The sequence below is a fragment of the Manis pentadactyla genome, chromosome 4 (assembly GCF_030020395.1).
Source record: "Manis pentadactyla isolate mManPen7 chromosome 4, mManPen7.hap1, whole genome shotgun sequence".
NCBI lineage: Eukaryota > Metazoa > Chordata > Mammalia > Pholidota > Manidae > Manis > Manis pentadactyla.
Window position 1 is genome coordinate 11,885,789 of NC_080022.1, and position 21,617 is coordinate 11,907,405.

Genomic DNA, 21,617 nt, shown 5'->3' on the forward strand with positions numbered 1-21,617 from the left:
TCTTGCTGAGAGATGCTCACTGGCTTTAAAGAAGCAAGCTGCCATGTTGTGTGTGCCGTCCCAAGTCGGAGAGGCAACTTGGCAGGGCCTCCGGCCACCAGCCAGGGAGAAGACAAAGATCCTAGCCCAGCCGTCTACAAGAAACAGTGCTGCCAAAACCACGGGAGTTTGGAATTGACCCTTCAGATGAGCCCAGCCCCCGCCCACACCTTGACTACGACTGTGCCCAGACTCCCGACCCATAGAAACTGTGAGGTGATAAATGTGTTGTCTTAAGATGCAAAGTTTGTGGTAATATGGTTAGGTAGCAATAGATAACTAATACAAGAGGTGGGAGTCAGTGTGAAACCTGGGCAGACTTAATGGCTGTATGTATGGCCTAGGAGGTCACTGAACTCATCTGAGCCTTACTTTCCCCTTTAAATTGATAGTAGCTATTGCTTATGTAAGCCTCATTCTGTGCTAGACACTGTCCTCCGGCACTCAACATAAAATTAATTTCCTCATCACAACAGCCCTATGAGGAAGGTACTCATCCCTGTTCAATGAACAATGAGACCGAAGCACAGTGAGATTATGTAATTTGCCCAGTTATATAGTTCCTAAATGGCAGAGCTGGGTTTGGAACCCATGCAGTCTGGGTCTGGCATCCATGCTTTTAATCAGGGCAATGTATTTGAACAGTCTGCCTACAGGGCTGGTACATAAGACCTGGTCAGTGCATGAAAGTTCCCATTCCCTCCACGCTGATAAGAAAGCCATGATACAGCAGGTTGAATGACAGGCCAAGGGGTGGGGCTTTACTCCATAGGTGACTGGAAGCCCCAAAAGCATCGTGGGTACATAGTAGGCACTCAATAGGTGTTGATTTCTCTGAGCAGGGAGCAGCAGGAAGATGCCATGCTCTGTGACAAAGTGGAATGGAGTAGGGAACAGACCATTTTTTTCCACACCATAGCTTGAAGGTGAAAAAATATTTTAATGTTTTCTTCCTGACTACAGATGTAATACAAATATGAACACAAAAACACAAAGAACGGTAACAATCATCTGTGATATTGTCATAGCAAAAGATTGGAAATAGCCTGCATGTCTATGTTAGTTATTACTGTGTAACTGTCATCCCATAGCCTAGCAGCTTAAAACAACACACACTTATTTGTCTCACAGTTTGGGTGGGTGGGGAATCCCGGTGCAGCTTAGCTGGGTCCTCTTGTCTCCATGTCTTTCAACAGGCTGCAGTGTCATCTTGAGGCTCAATGGGAAGGATCCATTTCCAAGTCCACTCTCAGTATGGGCAGGATTTAGTTCCTTGTTGGCTGTTGCACAAAGGTCACTCATCTCTTGCCACGTGGGCTTCTCCAGAGTTCATGACTTGGCAGTTTGCTTCATCAAAATGAGCAGGCAAGACAGCTATCACAGTTTTAATCTCAGCAGTGACATCCCATCACATTTGCTAGATTCTGTTAAGTACAAGCCAGTCATGGGGAGGGATTACACTAGGGTGTGAATACCACAAGGACCCTCTTAGAAGTCTCCTTACATATTAGCGTCCTGTGGCTACTGTACTGAATTGCCACAACCTGGGGGAGCCTAAAACAGCAGAATTTCTTCCCTCCCAGTTCTGGAGGCTAAAAGTCGGAAATTGATGTCAGCAGGGCCATGATCCTTCTAAAAGGTCTAGGCAAGAATCCTTGCGAATTCCAGCTCCTGCTGACCCCATGCATCCCCTGGCTTGTGGGAACAGAGCTCCAGTCTCTGCCTGTCTTCACATGGCCTTCTCCTGGTGTTCTCTACATGTGTCCTCACCTCGTCTTGGAAGGATCGGATTGCACTGGTGGATCCTAAATCCAGGATGATTTCTTCTCAAAGTCCTTAATTAATTACATCTGCACAGGCCCTATTTCCAAGGTCACATTCACAGGTATTGGGGGCTAGGACTCGAAACATATATTTTGGGGGGACACAATTCAGCTCACTACAGTCTATCCATCACAGTGTCCATCAGTAAGGGATGGGTTATACAAATTTGGTTCATCCACATAGTGAGATACTAGGTCCCTGGGGGAGAACAAAGAGTGAAAAAGTTCTTTATATATTGATAAGAAATGACCACTAAGGTATATCAAGGGCAGGCAGCAAGGTACAGAATAAGGTGTAGATACAATCTTTCTTTTGCATAAAAAAAGAGAAGGAGAAAATAGATAATTTTTGTACATCAAATATCTCTGGAAAGATACACAGGACATAGCACCCCACAGGTTGCCTGTAGGATGAGACTGGGAGACTAGGAGATAGGAATGGGAGAGACACTTACTTTTAATTTCTAACTGTCTATACTGTTCGAACCATGTAAATGTACCATCTTTCCAAGGAGAGAAAGAAAATCTACATTTAAAAGTTCATCTGTCAAGTGTAAGCACAGAGAAGACAGATAGTGACTCTGTGGCATCTTACTACACTGATGGACAGTGACTGCAATGGGGTATGGGGTGGACTCGATAATAGGGGTGATTGTAGTAACCACATTGCTTTTCTTGTGAAACTTTCATGAGTGTATATCAACGATACCTTAATAAAAAAATATTAATCTGTTATATCAACACCCAAATATGTAGAACATAGGTTAACACTTCAGAGTCTTCTCATCTTTCTCCTATTTTATCTATATATAAAAATATTTTATTTTTCCTGTACAAATATGGGCTTATTCTGACGTACTGTTCTGAAACATTTCTCCAGTCATTAAATGTTCTGTAATGTTTGGAATGACTTCATAGTGTTCCATTAAATAAATGACCCATGGCTTACATGTTCAAGTCCTCTACTCCTGGATATTTTGGTCTAATTCTTTGCTATTAAAGTCAGGCATTATGGAAGACTTTGCAAGTTAGCGTTAAGATATCCAGTGACTCCAGTTAACCAGAATGCCCATCCTCTAAGCCTCCTGGTTAATGTGTTTTTGCTGATGGTGGGCAGAGTCCAATCCAGCCCAGCACCTGGATTTGGCAAGCATTTGGTTTTAGCAACTGGTGGGTTGTAGCTCCTGTCACTTGTTTCCTGGTTACCTGAATTGCAGATTTAGAACCCTCTGGGGTGAGCAAGTGAGTACCTGGCACAACTTCCTTCTGATGGCTAGTCCTGGGGTCTTGGTACCACCCTGGGTCAGGGTGACCGGTGGGCAGCAGCTCTGGGGATTCAAATGACCACAGGTTAGGCTGAGCTGAGCAGAGCCACTGAGTACAGCAGGGAACCCAGCCTCTTCACAAAGAGGGAAGCCAGAGACCTCCTGAGGAGTCCTCGTCTAAGCACGTGTCTCCTTGAAGCAGGCTCCTGTGGGCTCTGGGGAGTAAAAGGGTCAAGGAGAGACGTGTATTTGTTGTCCCTCCCAGAATCTCACATGCGGCAACGTGGTGTAGAAGAAAGACCATGGTACTGGAGGCTCCTGGACTTCCTGCTGTGTGTCCTTGGACAAGTGACTGCACCTCTCTGAGTCTCAGTTTTCTCTTCCGTAAAATGGAAATAATCCTGGGACCTGCTTCACAGTTTAGATCATACTTCACAGAGGTGTTCAGAGGGAACTGAAGACAGAATGAGAAAATGTAAGAGGAAGCAGCCAGCACAGTGTGGTACACAGCCAGAGTAGGCCTGTGAGGTGCAGGGACTGGTAACCAAGGGAGACCCAGAGAAGAGAGCCCTGGGCAGACCCAGGCAACAGGCAGGTCCCCTGGAGAGAGGGGCAAGGATGGGGGCCTCAGGCCAGGCCCTGCTGCTGTGAGAAGCACTCCTGAGTGCAGGCTCTGTGGGGATGGACAGCATCAGTAGACTGCGGAGTCCTGAGCCTGTCGGGGCCTGGGTAGGGGGCCAGCAAGTCTGAGGACTCCAGGCAGGTGACGCAGACCTGAGCTGGGACACCTGGGGGCCAGCTGTGCTCTCTAGCAGGGGTCAGTCAGCCCTCCCTCTGGTAGATAGGGACACCTCAGGGAAGTTATGCCCTTCTCCCAACCTCGTACCCCAGCCCCACTCCCCATCCCAGGGGTTGGCCCAAATCACCTTTGACCCAGTAGCTCTCAGTCCTGGCCCCCTGATAGCCTCCAGGGCAGTTTCTCAGACCTAAACAGGCTCCTCTTTGACAAAGGGCCACTCCCTCCTACCCATGGGAAACAAAGCCATCAGCTACAGCCCCCCTGCTGTTCTTTGGTATTCACTGATTTGCAAATATAAAATCATAAAATTAAACATGTTTTTTGGAACGAAGCAGACTCCTCCCTCAGCCCGAGATTCCAGCCTGCCTCCCCCATTGAAAATGGATGATTGGATCCAACAGAGGTTGAGGTCCAGGGAGCAGGTGGAATCTATTGTTACAGTAGAAATGACACATCATTGTTTAGCTTCAAAAGCCTGGTTTTCTCCACGGTCCTATCCCCATCCCATTCCGGGAAGGCACATGAGCTTATGAGGATGGGCAGCAGATGGGATTCCACCATTTTACAGATGAACAAACTGAGGCCACAGAGCCTCATCCAAAGTTGCAGGACAGTCAGGAAAACAAAGACGTTCTCCCCCCAGGGCAAGGCACTAAAGCCTCGGTATTGCTCTGTGGGCTCCAAAGGCGCGCGGGCAAGGCCCCTCAGTCGGGCTGGGCGCCGGGGCTAGACCAGAGCTTCGGAGTTTAGGGCCCTTAAGGCCTGGCCGGTAAACCCAAGCCGAGCTCCCAGCGGGACCGGGCAGCTGGGTCTGGTTCCGATTCTGCTCTGCCACCTTGCGGCTTCGAGACCTCGAACGACTCGCTTACTCTTCCAATTTTCCGTTAGGCAAAGGAGCTGCCAGTTCGTTTGCCGGGCTGTCCGGAGCGGTAAGTAGGACCGCGCATGCAGAGCCTGCAAGCCAGCCCCGGCCACCAGCAGAAGCGCCCGAAACAGGGCCCGCGGCCACCCCGCCCCGGCCCCGAGGGCGCGCCCTCTGCCGGCGACGCTGGAGCGCGCCTCGGCCCCCTGCCCCGCCCGGCCCGGCCGGCTCGGCCTCGGCGGCGGCTGCGGCAGCGGCGGCGCGCAAAGGTAGGAGGCCGGCCCGGGGCGCGGGCGCGCGGGCGCGCTCCGGCCGGGGGGAGGCGGCGGGGCTGCGGTGGCGGCGCGCGTGGGCGCGAAGGCGGGCGCGCCCCAGGGCCGGGCCGGAGCTGCGGTCCCACGGCCTAGGAGCGCCCGCGGCGCCCTCGCGTTGCTCCGGTCGCTGCCGGGCCTGGCGGCGGGGAGAGCGCGCCATGGGCTGTGCGGACGACCTGCCTGCCGTCCTGCTCCAAATTCTGCCCGGATTCGCGGGCTGGGGGGCCGGACGCGGTGGGGACCTGCCCGACGAGCGCCCTCCGTCCCGGGAGTCCCCTCGCCCCGCCGTGCTGTGCCGCCGTGGGAGGCCCTTCCCAACAGTCACCACAAACAGATCCCGTTCTGCGGCTTCCCGTGGGCCAGGTGCCGTCCCTTCCCTCCTCGTGTGAGGGTGTCATTTCCCCCTAAGGGCCACCCTACAGAGTGGAAAGCAGCTCCATTTTACCGACGAGGAAACTGAGGCCCAAACGGGCAATTGAGTTGCCCAAAATGGCCCGGCCTGTGCAGGAATTTGGGCCCTCCTTGGGTTTCTCAAAATGGACCCCGAGGCCCCCTGTGTCCGTCTCTGGAGTTGGCATTTTGAATAGGCCCATTCGTGATTTTTATGCAAACCTGAGAGGACAGTGTCTGCCCGTTGCTGGCCAGTTTCCCCAGCTCGTGGGGCAGGACTTTTCTGGGGCATTGGGATGCTGGGGGAGGGCTCCATGGGGGTGCCGTCTGTCCTCATCTGAGGTGTCTTATATTCTTACACTTACAGCAGGTGCTTAATGCATGAACGAGTTCCGTGGCAGGAGCAGACCTGAGGCTAAGGCCAGGCTGGGCTCCTCAGTCAGGAGCAGGGTTCAGGAAAGACCTCGGGAGTCAGAACCCCTGCATCTTGGGGTTTTTAGAACTTAGCTTCTCCTCTCCCCAGGTCTTCTCTCAAGCCCTGGGGATGGGGGTCAGTTCTTGGAGTCTAGGCACCCTTCCCATCCAGAAGTCCCCTGTGGGGTCAACTGCCGGGTTTTTACCCTGAACTCCTGGGATGTGGCAGTTGCTTCATAGATGTTCACTGTGTATCCTTCCTGGATGCCAGTCTGTGGGTATGTCAGCCATGGCCAAGACTTGACCAATGTGACCCCCACCTCCACCAAAGCCCAGGAGCATTGTTTCTTTTTCTTTTCCACTTTTCCCATTTAGTTTCCTATATCATTACTGGTATATTAGCATAATATTAATGCTGTATTAGCCTTCATCCATTCATTCATTCAACAACTGTTCCTGGAGCTTTGGGTCTTGGGCACTGTGGAGACGGCAGGGAGCAAGGCTGACTTGCTCCTTACCCTTGGAGGAAAGAGACAACATACATGTTGGAGAAACTAGTGAATGGTTACTGGCAGGGACAGCTTTAGCCAACCTTCTCAGGTGACATTTTTGAGCTAAGATCTGGTTGACAAACAGGAGTCAGCCATGCAGAAGAAGAGGGAAGAGCATTCCAGGTGGACAAGATGGCAGGTGCAAAGGCCCTGAGTTAGGATCCCGAGGTGTTTGAGAATCAAGAAGGCCAGCATGGCTGGAGTGGAATAAGCAAGGGGGTGAGGGAGGGGAGATGAGGTAGGTGAGGTGGGTCAGGGCCATGGCAGGACCCTGAGCTCTGTTTAGAATGTGATGGCCGAGATTTGAACAGAAGAGGGATGTTATCTCTACTGTGTGAGAATAGACTGGGGTTGGGGGACAAAAGGGGAAGCAGAGAGAAGCTGAGGAGCCATCTCAGCTGTCCAGGCAAGAGACGGCAGTGGCTTACATAATACACATCCGAGACCTAGGGTGGTGCTTGGCACACAGTAAGTGTCCCATAATGGTAGCCATGGCTGTTATTGTTTAAGACCTTAGCACCAGGCATACCTGGGTCTCACCTGGGGCTTCAGCTCTTTATGGCTGGGTAGCTTTGAGCAAGTCATTTAACTTCACTGAGCCTTATTGTTGTCATCTGTGAAGTGGGTAGAACAGTGCTGGCATCCCAGGGCTGTCAAAAGGGTTACAATGGAGAAGGTACAGATGCAAAGTTTTGGCACAGGGCCTGGCTCATAGTTGGCTCAATATTTTTATTATAATTTCTAGTCAGCAACCAGAGAAGAAAGAAGGGATAAGGGATAAGAGCGCCGGTGTGTCTGAAACTCATGAGTAACCTTGGATGGACTTTTTTGGCAAGTTTCTACAGCTAGACTCGGCAAACAGAGGGCTTGGAGGGTGGGCAAGGGCCAAGCAGGGGTGAGGAGAGATGTGTGCAAAGGGTATCTCCTCCGCACTTATTCGCCCCACAATGGCTGAGAATCTACTGCACACCAGAACTTTGTGGACTTGGAAGAGCCAATAATACTAGTGGCAGTAGTGATAACACTGATACTGGCCAGCACTTGTCTACTATTTAACAGCATGTAGTAATTAAGGTAATACTAGCTGATATGATAGTGAAATTTGGAAATCTCAGAGGCCTAACACAACAAAAGTGTGTCATTCATGCAGAGTCCTCTTGGGTGTTTGGCAGGTGGCTTTTCTGCATGGTGACCCCACAGACCCAGACCCCTTCCATCATGTGGCTCTGGCATCTGCTAGGACCTCAGCATTATTTCCTTCCATCCGGTGGACAGAGAAGGAGATAAACAGTTCCTCAGAGAAGGTTTTTATGGGCCAGGTCTGAAGTGGCACACATTCTTTCTGTCTAAATTCTACTGACCAGAAATTGATCACATTGGCCATACCTGACTGCAAGGGAATCTGGGAAGTGGCTTCTAGTTATTTTCTGAAGAAGAATTGGAAATGTTTTTTGGTGAACACGTAGGAATTTCCACCATATCCAGGCACACAGTTAAGCATGGATCATCTTATTTAATCCAGCCACCATTATTATACCATTTTACAAATAAGGACACAGGCTTCCTAGCCCAGGGTCACACAGCTGGTGGGGAGGCACAGCCAAGGTTGGAGTCCGAGGCTGAAGCTGTAACACCCATCTTTCCCATGAGGAATTCAGTCATTGTTTTGAGAACTGAATGGATGCTGCTGATGCTGGAGAATGGTACATACACACAGGGTTTAGCTGTGATTTTTGTGGTATCTGTAGAACCCAGTAGAACTGTAGGGGGAGAACTTTGTGCACAGAGCCAAGAGTCAGGATCACCCGGTGCCCAGGGAGGACTTTCTCCCTGCTGTCCTCCAGAGCACTGGCTGGGAAAGCATACAGTAAGTAACTCAGTTCCATTTACAATCACATCTGCCCTCTCTGCCAAGCTGGGCAAGCCGGCTGGAGACCCGGCCTAGGGATGTTTGGAGCCTCCCTGCTGCTCTATGGGTGTGCAGCCTGCAGAGGGGCTTTCTGGAGGCTGTCTGGAGATGGGCAAATGGGGGTTGCAGGGCTTTGTTGTGGCAGCTCTGCCCTGGCCGGGTTTAGTTTTGCTTAGATTGGGCCTTGGTTGCCGTGGCAGCTTGGTGGCACTTATCTTTAGGCCTGTTTCCTGGTTTTCCATTTGCAGAGCAGATTCCCTAGTTTGGAGTGAGAGGTCCAGGCTGAAGTGATGTGCATTTATGCAGCACCTGCTGCCTTCCTGGGCCTGACCTAGACACAGTGGTAGGGTCTAAAGTGCAGTGGCCTGGCCTTGCCCTTGAGGCACTGATTGGGAGGCTGCTTGCCTAAGTGGAATGAGCGTTGGACTAACCACTTTCCTGTGGCTTTGAATTGGTAAGAGCCCCATCTCTCTGATTCTCGGCTTTCTCACCTGGAAATGGGTTGAGGTGGGAATTTAATGAAATCACATGAAAATGTCTTCTCTGGGACAAGATACTTCAGCACAAGGCACCCTGAGGCTGAGGGCCAAGAGGTAGCAGGTACTTAGACACACGATGCTAATGATGACAAGAATACCAGCTGCAGTTCTAAAGCCCTTACACCTTCCTGCCCGCCTAATCCTCACCACAGCTCTATGTAGTAGGTGTTATCACTAGTCCCATTTTAAAGATGAGGAAACAGGCTCAGAGAGGTAACTTGGGCAGAGCTGGAACTGCGATGCAACCCCAGATCTGATAATGACGCCAGAGGTTCTGGCCTAACCATCATGCCGCACAGCCTCCTTGCTGCAGGAAAGGAGAAATGGGAGGTGGGGGGTGGGGCTCTGAGCCCCGGGAGCCCTGGGCTACAGAGTACGTACATTTCCAATTTTCAAATGAGTGAGATCAATATCAAATGGTCACTATGAGCCTGGTACGGAGTCACACACTCTTTGCGCACAGACAATATTTTGTTTAATCCTCAGATAGCTCCAATATTATCTTCATCTTACAGAGGACACTGAGGCTCAGAGAGGCAAAGTTGCCTTCCCTGGGGCACGTGGGAGCAGGGGTGAGGGAGACTCAGTTCCTCGCCTGGTCTTGGCAATTCCACAGCCTGAGTTCTTGGCTGTGCACCTGATGCGGGAAAACATCATCCCAGCACCGTGTAAATTCATTCTTAACAAATGAATGTGACCCCTGTTCTGGGTCAGCAAAGATGGTCTTGAAGATTCAGGCCTTTCCGGCCTCCTGAATGCTGACCCCACTCCTGGGCTTGGAGGGCTCTAGGACCCAGCAGCTAGGGAGGGGGGCAGGGGGGAGGGGTGTGTGTGTGTGTGTGTGTGTGTTTACGGGGGTGCTCCTTACCTCCAGGTCCCGCCTCCCGCCCCTCCCGCCGCCGTCCCGCCTCAGGGGGGAGGGGTGTGTGTGTGTGTGTGTGTGTGTGTGTGTGTGTGTGTGTGTGTGTGTGTTTAGGGGGGGCAGGGGGAGGGTGTGTGTGTGTGTGTGTTTAGGGGGTGCTCCTTACCTCCAGGTCCCGCCTCCCGCCCCTCCCGCCGCCGTCCCGCCTCAGGGGGGAGGGGTGTGTGTGTGTGTGTGTGTGTGTGTGTGTGTGTGTGTGTGTGTTTAGGGGGGGCAGGGGGAGGGTGTGTGTGTGTGTGTGTTTAGGGGGTGCTCCTTACCTCCAGGTCCCGCCTCCCGCCCCTCCCGCCGCCGTCCCGCCTCAGGGGGGAGGTGTGTGTGTGTGTGTGTGTGTGTGTGTGTGTGTGTGTGTTTAGGGGGGGCAGGGGGAGGGTGTGTGTGTGTGTGTGTTTAGGGGGTGCTCCTTACCTCCAGGTCCCGCCTCCCGCCCCTCCCGCCGCCGTCCCGCCTCAGGGGGGAGGTGTGTGTGTGTGTGTGTGTGTGTGTGTGTGTGTGTAGGGGGGGCAGGGGGAGGATGTGTGTGTGTGTTGTTTAGGGGGTGCTCCTTACCTCCAGGTCCCGCCTCCCGCCCCTCCCCCCGCCGTCCCGCCTCAGGGGGGAGGGGTGTGTGTGTGTGTGTGTGTGTGTGTGTGTTTAGGGGGTGCTCCTTACCTCCAGGTCCCGCCTCCCGCCCCTCCCCCCGCCCTCTTTCCCGTCCTTCCCCACCTCCTCCCCTCCCCCTCTTCATCCCTTGTCTTCCCGGTTCCCCTCTGCCTCGCTCCCCTCTCCCCTCCCCCAGCCCCACCCCCTCCGTGGTCACGTGAGGGCCCCGCCGGATTTAAGCCTAATCTGCCTGGTGCTCAGCACAGCGCTCCTGCTGTGGAGGGGGCAGGCTGAGCCAGTCTCTGGGGCCCTGGAGAAGGGCCTGGAGAGAGGGGCCTGCAGCCATCCCCCCATGAGCTTAGAGCCGGAGGGGTCGTTGGAGGCCCAGCTGGCACTGGAGACAGTGGTCCAGGTGGGTCCTGTGGGCTGTGCCCCCCCTGTCCAGGGTGGGGGGAGTGTGGGCCCAGCAGGAGTGGGTGAGGGGTGGGCACATTTTGGGGTTAGAGGAGAGAGAGGTGTGCTGGTGGTGCACAGGGCCCCCAGCTTACAGCTGCTGACCAGACTGGGGGTGGACGGGGCCACTGGGCTTTCGTGCTGTGCCTCTCTCATCCCAGTGCCCTGCGGGTGGAGGGAAAGGGACCCTGAATTTATTGTTGTGGTCACCTCTGCTGGCACAGTGGGGTCCTCACTCATCTAGGGCCAGAGCTCTTTTGGTGCCCCCAACACTCTGTGATGCCCCAATGGGCTTTGCGAGCGGGTTTGGTTTGCTCCTCTGGTTCTTGAGGGGACCTCCTGCCCTGGGTAGGGGAGCGAACAAGAATGTCCTCCCGTGGGGCTGTTCGCTGTTCTAATTCCCAGGCTTCCTTCCATTTGGTGGATTTCCTGAGGGTCTCCTGGGCATCCACATCTGGAGTGGCAGGACTTTGCCCTCTCCCTCCCAGACCAGGGAGCCCCGGGTCCCAGGTACCGTGCAGACCCTCTTTTTCCTCCATGCAGACACTGGAGGGCAGCCTCCTGGGCCAGGAGAAGGGCCTGAGCGTGCAGGCCCAGGCCCAGGACTCTCAGCCCACCCGCCTGCCTGTCCACATCAGAGAGATTGTCACCCGCAACCTCTCCCAGCCCGAGAGCTCAGGTACGCACTGCCTGTCACCTCCACAAGCCCTGCCTACATCTCAGCTCTCTTATACCTGCCTCTCCAACAGTCATAATGACAAGGATCGCAGCTTCCATTTCCTGAATGCTCACTGTCAGGCAGGCACAGCCCCACGGTGCAAGGACCCATTTTACAGATGAAGAAATGGAGGCTCTGAGGTGTAATTTGCCTGGACTTGTTCCCCATGTGATGCTGCTAGAAGGCAGGGATGAGTATCTCTCCTTGCCTGCCTGCAGCCCGCTGTCCCATTCTCTCCCAGGGAAGGTATGAGGTGGCTGACCCTGAGATTACAGGTCAGGGCTTTGCAGAAGTCTGAGGGGTGGTACTGTCCAGTCCCTGCCTAGGCAGGGAGGCTGGCAGGCCCCTGTGCCTCCTGGTGGGCGGCACTCACGACCTCCTGTGTGGTTTGAGAGTCTGGAAAGGGCACTCAGTTGCAGCTGGTATGTTTACAGCTCTCCTTGATGGTGTTCCTGGCACTCCGGCTACAGTCCTTGTCCAGCCTCAACTGCCTTGAGAGGACCAGGGATTTTGAGAACCCTGGGAGCCCTCACCCCAGGCTGGAAAAGCCTAGAAGCCCATGGGGTGTATCTAGCTCTACTAGAGTGGAGGGGAGCCTGCAGGATGGGGGGACACTTCTCCCTTGGCCTTTCTTTCCCTTCTTCTCTTCCTCCTCCTGCTCCTCCTGACCTACACAGTCTTAAGCCCTGGCCTCAGAAGTTACATGAAGCTCTTGCCTTAAGTGAGGTTTTCCTGCTGTCCTGGCAGGGGCTGGTTACTGTTCTACTCATATTACAGATCAGCAAAACTGAGTCCCAGAGAATAGTAGCAGTTGGAGAAGGAACGAGCTAGAACCGCGGGTTTAGTGTCCTGACTCCTGGCCCGAGCCTACCCTCCTGCACCTCCTGGGCCTGCCAGGGCCGGCCTCCGGCTCTAGTTGTGTCTCCTCCAAGCCTAGCTCCAGGCCTGGCTCATTGTCCATCTTCCTGTTGTCTGTGAGGTCTGGTGCTGCATCCACTCCCACCCAGGCTCCTCCCGGGGGCCTGGTCCACCTTCCTGCCTCCAGTGATGGTTGTAGGGCACCTGTTGAGAGAGGACAGCCCCCTGGACCCAGGTGTGAGCTAATCATGTGCCTACTGTCACTCTAGCCCCACCGCCAGCCGCAGAGATGGCATCGATGCTGTCGCTGCAGGAGGAGAACCAGCTGCTGCAGCAGGAGCTGTCCCGTGTGGAGGACCTGCTGGCCCAGAGCCGTGCTGAGCGTGATGAGCTGGCCATCAAGTATAATGCGGTCAACGAGAGGGTGGGTGCTGCCCCAGGGCTGAGAGCTGGGCTCCCTTGCTTCGAGGACGGGGAGACAGCCAGGCCAGGCCCATGCACTGTAGGTGAGCCTGGAGTCAGGCTGCCCTGGGTTCAAAATTACGGCTCTGCCAACTTGAATAGCCTTGAGCAAATCACTCCACTCTCCAACTCTGTTTTCTGTGGTGGGATGGTAATATGATATGGAGTTGTGAGGAATCAATGAGATAATGTAATAAAGTGCCTGTCGCCAGGGCTATCCATTCCCATCTGTCCAGGCCTGCTTGGGGACACAGAGAATAAGACCCCTAGACACCCCTGCCACCCCTTGAGTCTCTAGGCATCTCCCTGTGCTCCCATTTACATGGGCCTTGGGGTCCACCCAACAGTGCCTGGACACTGGGGCAAACTGGGTTAGGCACAGGTCGTCTGGCACAGCCACAGGATCTGCCGCCCCTGACCGTGGTGGTGAGGCCCAGCCAAGGAAGGAAGGAGAAACTAGGCCTGCTTCCAAGTCCAGACAGGATTCACACCCCCCCAGGACCTGTACTGCAGGCTTGCGGGGGTCCCAGGGCCTGGAGTGGGACGTGGTGTGGGCCAGCGCTGGGGTACAGGTTGTTTTGGTGCACTGTCTCCTTTGGGCCTCCGGGCTCCTGGGAGGTGACCCTGGCTTGCTGATGGTGGCTGAAGGTTGGTGGGAGAGTTGCATGAGGGAGGGAGTCTGTGTACAGATGGGAGATGTGTGAGTGGTAGTTACAGTCATAATTGCTGCTGCCATTTATTGAGTACCTGCTGTATGCCAGGCACATGCTGGGTGCTTTACATTTAATGCAGCAAGGTTGGGACCATTTTATGATGCACCTTTAACAGAGGAGATAACAAAGGGTTCAGAGAGGGAAAACATTATGCTTGAGGTCACACAGCCAGTTAAGGCTAGGTCTCTTGACTCCCAGCCCAGGGCTCTGAATTGCAGTTTTGTTTTCTGGACATGGGAAGAGAAAAAACTGGGCTAGGAGTTCCAGGCGGCAGCTGGCCCCTGGAAAGCTGGAAGGACCTCAGACATGACCTTCTGATATTACAAATGGGAGATTGAAGCCCAGAGATTGAAGTTGACCCATAGTCCGCAGGGTGGTACTGGCAGAGCCAGGGTTAGCCGGGGACCCCTGAGCCAGGCTTGTCCATGCAGGGGCTTGCGCACCCACGTTGGGAAGAGGGATATGCATTTATGCATGTAGTTGTGGAGTGTGCCAGCGTCCTGGTATCTGCCCGCCTGGACAAGCCCCTGACTTGTTAGGACTTGCAGAGGAGCAGCATGGGGGGCCCACAGTGGCCCCTAGCACTGGGGACAGTGCAAAGCTAGCTTTCCCAGGGTTTGCAGGGGGTGTGGAGGGCAGGCTGGCCCGAGTCCCACGTGGTTGGTGACAGGCCCCTGAGCCAGCCCCCTCCTAGTTTAGACCTCTCATTTTTTGGCCCCTGGCACAATGTCAGGCCCCTGGGGGCTGCCTCTTAAATGCCAGCCTCTGATGGACAGTGAGGCCAACACTGTCCGGCTGCTGGCAGGGGAAGGGAAGGAAGGGCTGAAGAGGTGGGAGGGAGCAGGTCCCTCTTCCGCTAGGACACAGCTGCTGGGGCTGAGGCTGTAGCGCGGGCGTGGGGGGCTGTGTCAGTCAAGAAAATCCCCCCCTGCGTCTGAGGAAGCCCTTGAATAGCAGGTAGGGGAGCCTGGTGTTTGCCCTTTGTCTGCTGTGGTGTGAGTGAGACCCCCCCTGGAGACAGGGATTGGTTGGGGATAACCTCGAGGCCTTGCTGGGGGTGGGTCCACAGAGAGCATCAGAGCCTGGAGATCACGGATGGGAGAATAGGCCCAGAGAGGGGGCACGCAAGGCCCCAGATCAGTGATGCAGCTGGGACAAGACCCCTGGCCCAGGGCTCTGGGGTCCTGCGGCACCATCTCTCCCTGCTGCCCACCTGTCCCCATGCTGCAGGTGGGGGTGCCCGCCCCTGTGGCCAGAACTGTGGCATGTGGGCTGGGCCGAAGGGCAGTCAGCAAAGTTGTTCTGACCCTTTAAACCCCACAGTATCTGTGGGGAAAGGGAGTGGAGGTGAGATCAGCATCGGTGTCCTGTTGACGGCATGCAGGGAAACTGAGGCAGGGGATCTCAGTGGCCACCTCCCAGGTCAAGAAGGAGGACCTCAGGGTCCTGTGGAGGCCTCCTCCTTCTCCCTGTCCCTGAGGAGCAGGTGTTGGGCAAGGCAGCTGGGAGTGGAAGGAGGGAGTGGCCACAGGCCCCCTCAGCCCCTGCAGTGTCCATGGCAACCTGGACAGAGTGAATCAAATGGTGGGCGCAAGGGCAGTGGTTGCTCGGGGAGACAGTAAACTTTTTTCATCCCCAGTTTGGTGTCAGCCTCCTTCCCTTTTAAATTCCAAGTAAAATTGAAAGGCTCTTTTGTGAGCGGCAAGGTTTGTAAAAAGGAGTGAGGTATGGCTGGAGTGGCCTGGGTCCTGCTGTGAGCACTACGGGGCCAGGGTGGACCTCCTGGTGACTGCGGGAACCCCTCTAAATCACAGAAGCAAACGGCACCTGGTTCACACAGATGTGCAAACACAGCACAGGGCACAGTCAGATACCCCCACACCCACATGGATGCACAAAACATGTCACACAGGAACACAAGCCCACCAAAGGGGTGCACTCGGGTTCATGGGTTGGTCGCCCCATAAGCCACGCCCACAGCCAGAGACCACATAATCTCACCCAGATGCAGAACTTGTCACCCAGATGCATAGTCACACCATCGAGAAATACCCTTTCTGCGGACAGCACGCCATGCCCCGCATCCGAGGGACGCACGCAGCTAATAGCATGCGCAGGCACCCCGAGCATGGAGATGCTGCCATGCATACCAGAGACACATGCAGAATCCAGACATGCTCCCAGCCCACCCACTTCAGGTCATGGGCACAGACTGAAAGCACATGAACACAGGCGTACCCAACACTTGCACAACGTAGACCTGTGACCACAGATGTCACCTTACCCTGGTCCCTGTGAATGCCTAGACACAGAGACACACACGGTCCCATGTGGATTCGAATAACAAAACACACCCCCACCCAGTGAGGTACCCCACACCAGTGCACAACTCGCAGTATCTTGGTGCCACTGCCATCACACTCAGATGTGGACACCCTGCCCATCACTTAACTTGGCTGGGCTCTGTGCAGACACTGGTCGTGGGCTACAGCCCACCCTCCAGGCAGAGACCCCTGCCTACTGCTTTCCCCTCACCCTCAGACCACATTCCCCTTAACAGGAGGTGCAGCCCCCAGGCAGCCCCACCAACCCCTCTTTATGGGTGGCACCCCACTGGCCACCATCACCCTGCCCAGCACTGTCCCTTAGGAATGGGTGGGTGGACAGGCATGGGCTTGTTTTCAGCATGGTCAGTGGCTCATAGAGTGTCTGCCAAGCATACTGGGTTGAGGTAGGCCTGAAGGGCTCACGTGACCAGGACCCATTATTAGCATGAGTTAGAGTGGTTGTCTGTGCTGTTGGCTTCCTTGGGACCTGGTGTGGGTGGGCAGGTGAAGGCCCTGCCCGGGCCGCAGCTGGCCAGGCACTGGAGAGGCACGTGGAGAGTGTGGGCAGGGGTCAGAGCCAGCTCTGCTGGACTGTCCTCCCTGGGGGCTGTCACTCCCGTTAGCCTTGCTCGTCCTCAGCTGTCCACTCCCTACCTCCCTTCCCCAGCAGCTTGAGGGGGCCCCCTTCAAGCTAAGGTGCCTAAGGGATTTGGGGGTTGAATGGCTGGTCGGGGGGCAGCAAGAGCCAGGCAGGCATTCTGCCTGTGCCCACCGGGTCTGAGAACGAAGGGCCTACAAGCTGCCTGGAGGTGGAGGGAGGCACTAAGCAGAGGCTTCCTATGTGGTAAGGGGGAGTGGGGACCTGACGCTGGGCTGAGACTAAGAGGGCATTAATAAACTGTGCTATCCATTAGAGTATCTGTGTGCCCGTTACAAATCTGAGCACTCTGAAGTTGGGGGTGGGGCTGGGAGGTCATCTCTGTCACCCTGGGGATGTTGAGACTGCCTGTGTGTGAGTTACGTGTGTGCGTGTCTTTAAGCTCAGGTGTGCATACATGTATTGATGCCTCTCTGTTTGAATGTATTCACATGTGCTTGTGCCATTAATACATGATCTCAACAAACATGCCACTGTCAGTCTTCTAGGTCTAAGATGCAATGGGGAACAAAACTCCAGGCTTTCCTGAGCTCACCTTGGGTGGGGGTGGGGAGACACGGGCATGAATCTAGAAATCATCAACCACAGCAGGGTTAGTGTTTCAGAGAGGCTTATGGTACACTGAGAACCTCCGAGGTTTACCCCCAGGTACAACTTTGAGTTTTGCATGCACATGTGTGTGAGCCCACTTACATGTGTCTGTACACACCCCATCTGTGCGTCTATGCAGGCCCTGTATTTGTGTCCATGCATACTAAGTCTGTGTGTCCATGCATGGCTGCATTAGCTCTTGCACAAGTGCACTGCATCCCGAGCTTGTCCATATGTGTCTGCAAGACATCATGGGTTTGGGTCCAGCCTGGCACCCCCTGCAGAGGCCTGTGCCTACCTTCCTGGGCGGCCCAGCACTCTCACCCAGAGCCCTTCCCTGCAGCTGGAGAAGGCTGTGCAGCTGGAGTCTGGGGAGCTGGAAACACAGGAGCCCAGGGGGCTGGTACGGCAGAGCGTGGAGCTGCGGAGGCAGCTGCAGGAGGAGCAGGCCTCCTACCGGCGCAAGCTGCAGGCCTACCAGGAGGGCCAGCAGCGGCAGGCCCAGCTTGTGCAGCGGCTGCAGGCCAAGGTCAGGGCTACCCACTCTTGCTCCTGCCCACCTATGTGCCCACTATGCCCTGCCCCCCTCCTCCTGGGGCTAATCGTCTGCTCCCCACCCCTCCCCAGGTTGTCCAGTATAAGAAGAAGTGCTCTGAGATGGAGCAGCAGCTGCTGGAAAGATCCACAGAGCTGGAGCAGCAGCGGCTGAGGGTGGGTGCCAGGGTGGGGCAGGGCAGGCCCTTCCCTATACTGGCAGACCTGATGCCCCCACTTCTTCTGCCAGGACACAGAACACAGCCAAGATCTGGAGCGCACCCTCATCCGCCTAGAGGAAGAGCAGCAGAGGTGGGGCGCGGCAGGGAGGGTGCGTGACTGGCAGGGCAGTCCTCTCTGGCCATGTGCCCACTGGTCCCTCTTGCCCTACCCAGGAGTGCCAGCCTGACCCAGGTGAACGCTATGCTCCGCGAGCAGCTGGACCAGGCAAGCTCAGCCAACCAGGCTCTGAGGGAGGACATACGCAAGGTGACCAGCGACTGGAGCCGCAGCCGCAAGGAGCTGGAGCAGCGGGAGGTGGCGTGGAGGCGCGAGGAGGAGGTGGGCACGGGGGGATCGCTGGCCCGAGGGGAAAGGCCTTTGCAGAGTGATGAGGGCTCAGATATGGGGAGAGGGGAGGAGAGGGTCCTGCTGGCCAGTGAGTCCTTTAGAAGAAGAAAATCGTCGTCATAGTAAGAGCTGGCCTTGAGCGCCAACCGTGGGCCAGGCATAATCCTCATAACTGGGTATGGCAGGTGCTCTCATCCTCACTGAAAGAGGTTAAGTAACCTGCCCACAGCTGTGCAGCTGACGGCTGGGACGCGAACCCAGGTCACCCGCACTTCCTGGCCTGTGCGCTGCCTCTTGAAGCCAGTGGGGCATTGAAACCCAGATCTCTGTGGGAGGCTGGGAGTACGAGTGGGGCAGCTTCCACTCCCCGGGCACGGTGCCTGCTGGATGGTCGGGGGGCTGGGGGAGGAAGCAGCCAGCCCTCACTCAAAGCGCCTTCCTTCTAGTCCTTCAACGCCTACTTCAGCAGTGAGCACAGCCGCCTGCTCCTCCTCTGGAGGCAGGTCGTGGGGGTCCGACGGCTGGTCAGCGAGGTGAAGATGTCCACCGAGAGGTGAGGCCCAGCTGGTGGAGGGGCCGGCTTGCAACAGTGGGGAGACAACTCCGCTTTTTAAGTTGAAATTCAACTCAACTCATTTGAACTTCAGTCCAGCCCAACACACCTGCTGTGTTCCAGGCCCTGTGGAGATGCAGGGGCAACTCGTGGTAATGAACTCTTAGCACGATCGTGGCAGTTAGCATTGACGAGGTGTTTACACGGGGTGCTCGCTCTGAGCTGGGCACTATCCTTTCATTTCATCGAATACCCGTGGTGTCCCTGGGAGGTAAGAACTATAATGATCCCCATTTCGCAGATGAAGACACTGAGGCTCAGAGGTGGTGACCTTCCCAAGGTCACACAGCGGTAAGTAAATGGCCGAGTCAGGATTTTCAGCTCCCGCTTTCGAGCCACCAGAACGTTCAGCTTCTGCTACCAGGGCCCTGGCCGCCTAGAGTGATGAAAAGATACAGGCTCCCAAAACTCTAGATGGAGGAAGTGAGTGGTCAGTGACGTGAAAGTGGAACGCAATGTCTCCGAAGCTCAGAAGGATGGGAGGCATGGGAGGTCAGAAAAACACTTTAGAGAGGAAGTGGGATTTACTTTGCTCTCAAGGCACGGGCAGGATTTTAGCTGGCAGAGCCGGCATCCTCCAGGCAGAGAGAATAGCCCAGAACCGGCCCCTGTGGCTTGGAGGTGGGGAAATGCCGGCCTCTGGAGTTGTAACGAAAGGCAGGTGAAGGGAGGTTGGACTGGAAAGGACAGCCCAGCCTCCAAGGGCCGTCTCAGGAGGGGAGCTGGTCCTGCTTGATCTTTAAGCAGCTGAGTCTGCAGGGAGAACTCAGAGTCAGGCAGAAGAATTTGTTTCCCTTTGTACATTACAAATGTGTTTAATTAATGATCTGTTGTTAAAATCGCCAAAAATTCAATCAGTGTCCAGATTTCCAGTGGACTCCTCAATGTCACAGATGGTTCTGCTTCACTGTTTATCTTTGCCTATTTGTTTGAATCAGGATCCATAGACACTCACAAAATGTGGTTGGTTGATTTGTCTTAATCTCTTTTAATGTATTTGTTCGAGAAACTGGGACAGTTTTCCTAGGAGATTCCCACAGTCTGGAGTCTGCGGTGTTGTGTAACATCTTTGTCCCCTGTATTTTCTCTTAAGTTGGAGGTTGGCTCTAAGCTTGATCAGATTCAGGTTTGGGTTTTTGTTTTTGTTTTTTACAAGACTTCATGAGTGCTGTGCACCCTTCCATTAATGCCTGGGTATCTCTTCTTTGTGCATTGGCATTCCCTGGTGCTCAATGGCAAAATCCAGGCATTCATGAGAGGTTGCACAGTGGTGATTGTCCCAGCCTGTCACTTCTTCGTGTATCAACTGGAATTCTTTTCTAATGAGGCATTTTCTCTCCTTATTATTGATACCCAGTGGTATGGTTCATTCAGGAAAGTATTTTTTTTAATTAGCATTTTAAGATTTTACATTTTACTTTTGAATGACTCCCATAGTGAAAAGTCTTCTGCCTACTTCTGGCTCAGACACTTCCTTGCCCCCTAGAGGCCAACAATATGACCAGTTTCCTAAGTGACCTTCCAGGCTTATTTTATACACCCAAGGACAACCGATTACATACACACACTTCCCTGCCCCGCCCCCTTTTCTATATACTCTTGGTGAAATTCCTCTGCAGTTCTTGATTCTTCACCTAATAGTTATAACCAGAATGTGGTTCCCTGTCAGGCTCTAGAAGGCTTCCGCATGTTTTTGGCTACAGAGTATTCCATCGAGTGTACCATATTCCATCCAATGTACCATATTTTATTTAAAAGCAGTCCCCCTTTACTGCACATTTAGGTTTTCAGCAGTATTTCTTACATGAGCAATGCTGCAGTGGATCACCTTATACACAGGTCATTTTCCTTGTGTTGGGGCATATCCCTAGGATAAAGGCTCAGAGGTGGAGTTGGTTAGTCAAAGGGCCTATCCATTTATAATTTTCAGAGTTTTTCCTAAGTGTCCTCTGTTGGCATTACACCCACTTACCCCACCACCGGCAGCATAGGGGAGAGCCTGTTTCTCCATAGCCTCATCTACACTGTGTATTATGTGACTTTTTTTTTGTCAGTCTGATAGTGGCATCCCACCATGGCATCCTGGTGTGGTTTTCATTTACACTTGGGAGCCCCCCTCCTATCCCACCCCCTTCCTGTGTTCTCTCACCAGAGACCTGCTGCAGCTGGGAGGGGAGCTGGCCCGGACCTCAAGAGCTGTCCAGGAGGCAGGCCTGGGGCTGAGCACAGGCCTGCAGCTGGCCGAGAGTCGGGCTGAGGCTGCTCTGGAGAAGCAGGCCCTGCTGCAGGCCCAGCTGCAGGCCCAGCTGCGGGACAAGGCTCTCCAGGAGAAGGACTTGGCCCAGCTGCAGGTGCAGAGCAATCTGGACAAGGCCAACCTCAGTGCCAGGTGTGTTCCGGTGGGCCCCATGCATGGCAGGCTTCCCTGCAGGGTGTGCCCTTGAAGGTGTGGAGAGTTGGGGGTGTCTTTTCACGCAGGGATGGGCCCTTCCCCTGTGTGAGCTCAGCCAATCTTCCCAGGTACCCCATTTGGCAGAGGAGAAGGCTGCGGTTCAGAGGGCTCTTGCCTTGGGCACTTCATGAGCAGTTCACCCTCTGGTGCTAGAACTTCCACTCCTAGCTCTTGCAATCTGGACAAGTCCCAGAGTGCTTTCCCATGAGACTGAGCGGGTGGCATCCTCATTCTCCTTTGACAGATGAGGTGTCGGAGG

The 21,617-nt window shown here is 54.5% G+C and overlaps 1 protein-coding gene across 1 annotated transcript in view; it reads left to right on the forward strand.

Moving 5' to 3' along the window:
• The first annotated feature begins 10,657 nt into the window (after positions 1–10,657).
• Positions 10,658–21,617, forward strand: part of CROCC (ciliary rootlet coiled-coil, rootletin) — a 39,012-nt gene continuing 28,052 nt past the window's right edge. Inside the window, exons 1-9 of the mRNA XM_036914387.2 lie at positions 10,658–10,821; positions 11,406–11,541; positions 12,708–12,862; positions 17,533–17,718; positions 17,817–17,900; positions 17,974–18,035; positions 18,119–18,284; positions 18,740–18,846; positions 21,059–21,295. Coding sequence (XP_036770282.2) covers positions 10,762–10,821; positions 11,406–11,541; positions 12,708–12,862; positions 17,533–17,718; positions 17,817–17,900; positions 17,974–18,035; positions 18,119–18,284; positions 18,740–18,846; positions 21,059–21,295 — 1,193 coding nt within the window. The 5' untranslated portion in view covers positions 10,658–10,761. The remainder of the gene's footprint in view (positions 10,822–11,405; positions 11,542–12,707; positions 12,863–17,532; positions 17,719–17,816; positions 17,901–17,973; positions 18,036–18,118; positions 18,285–18,739; positions 18,847–21,058; positions 21,296–21,617) is intronic.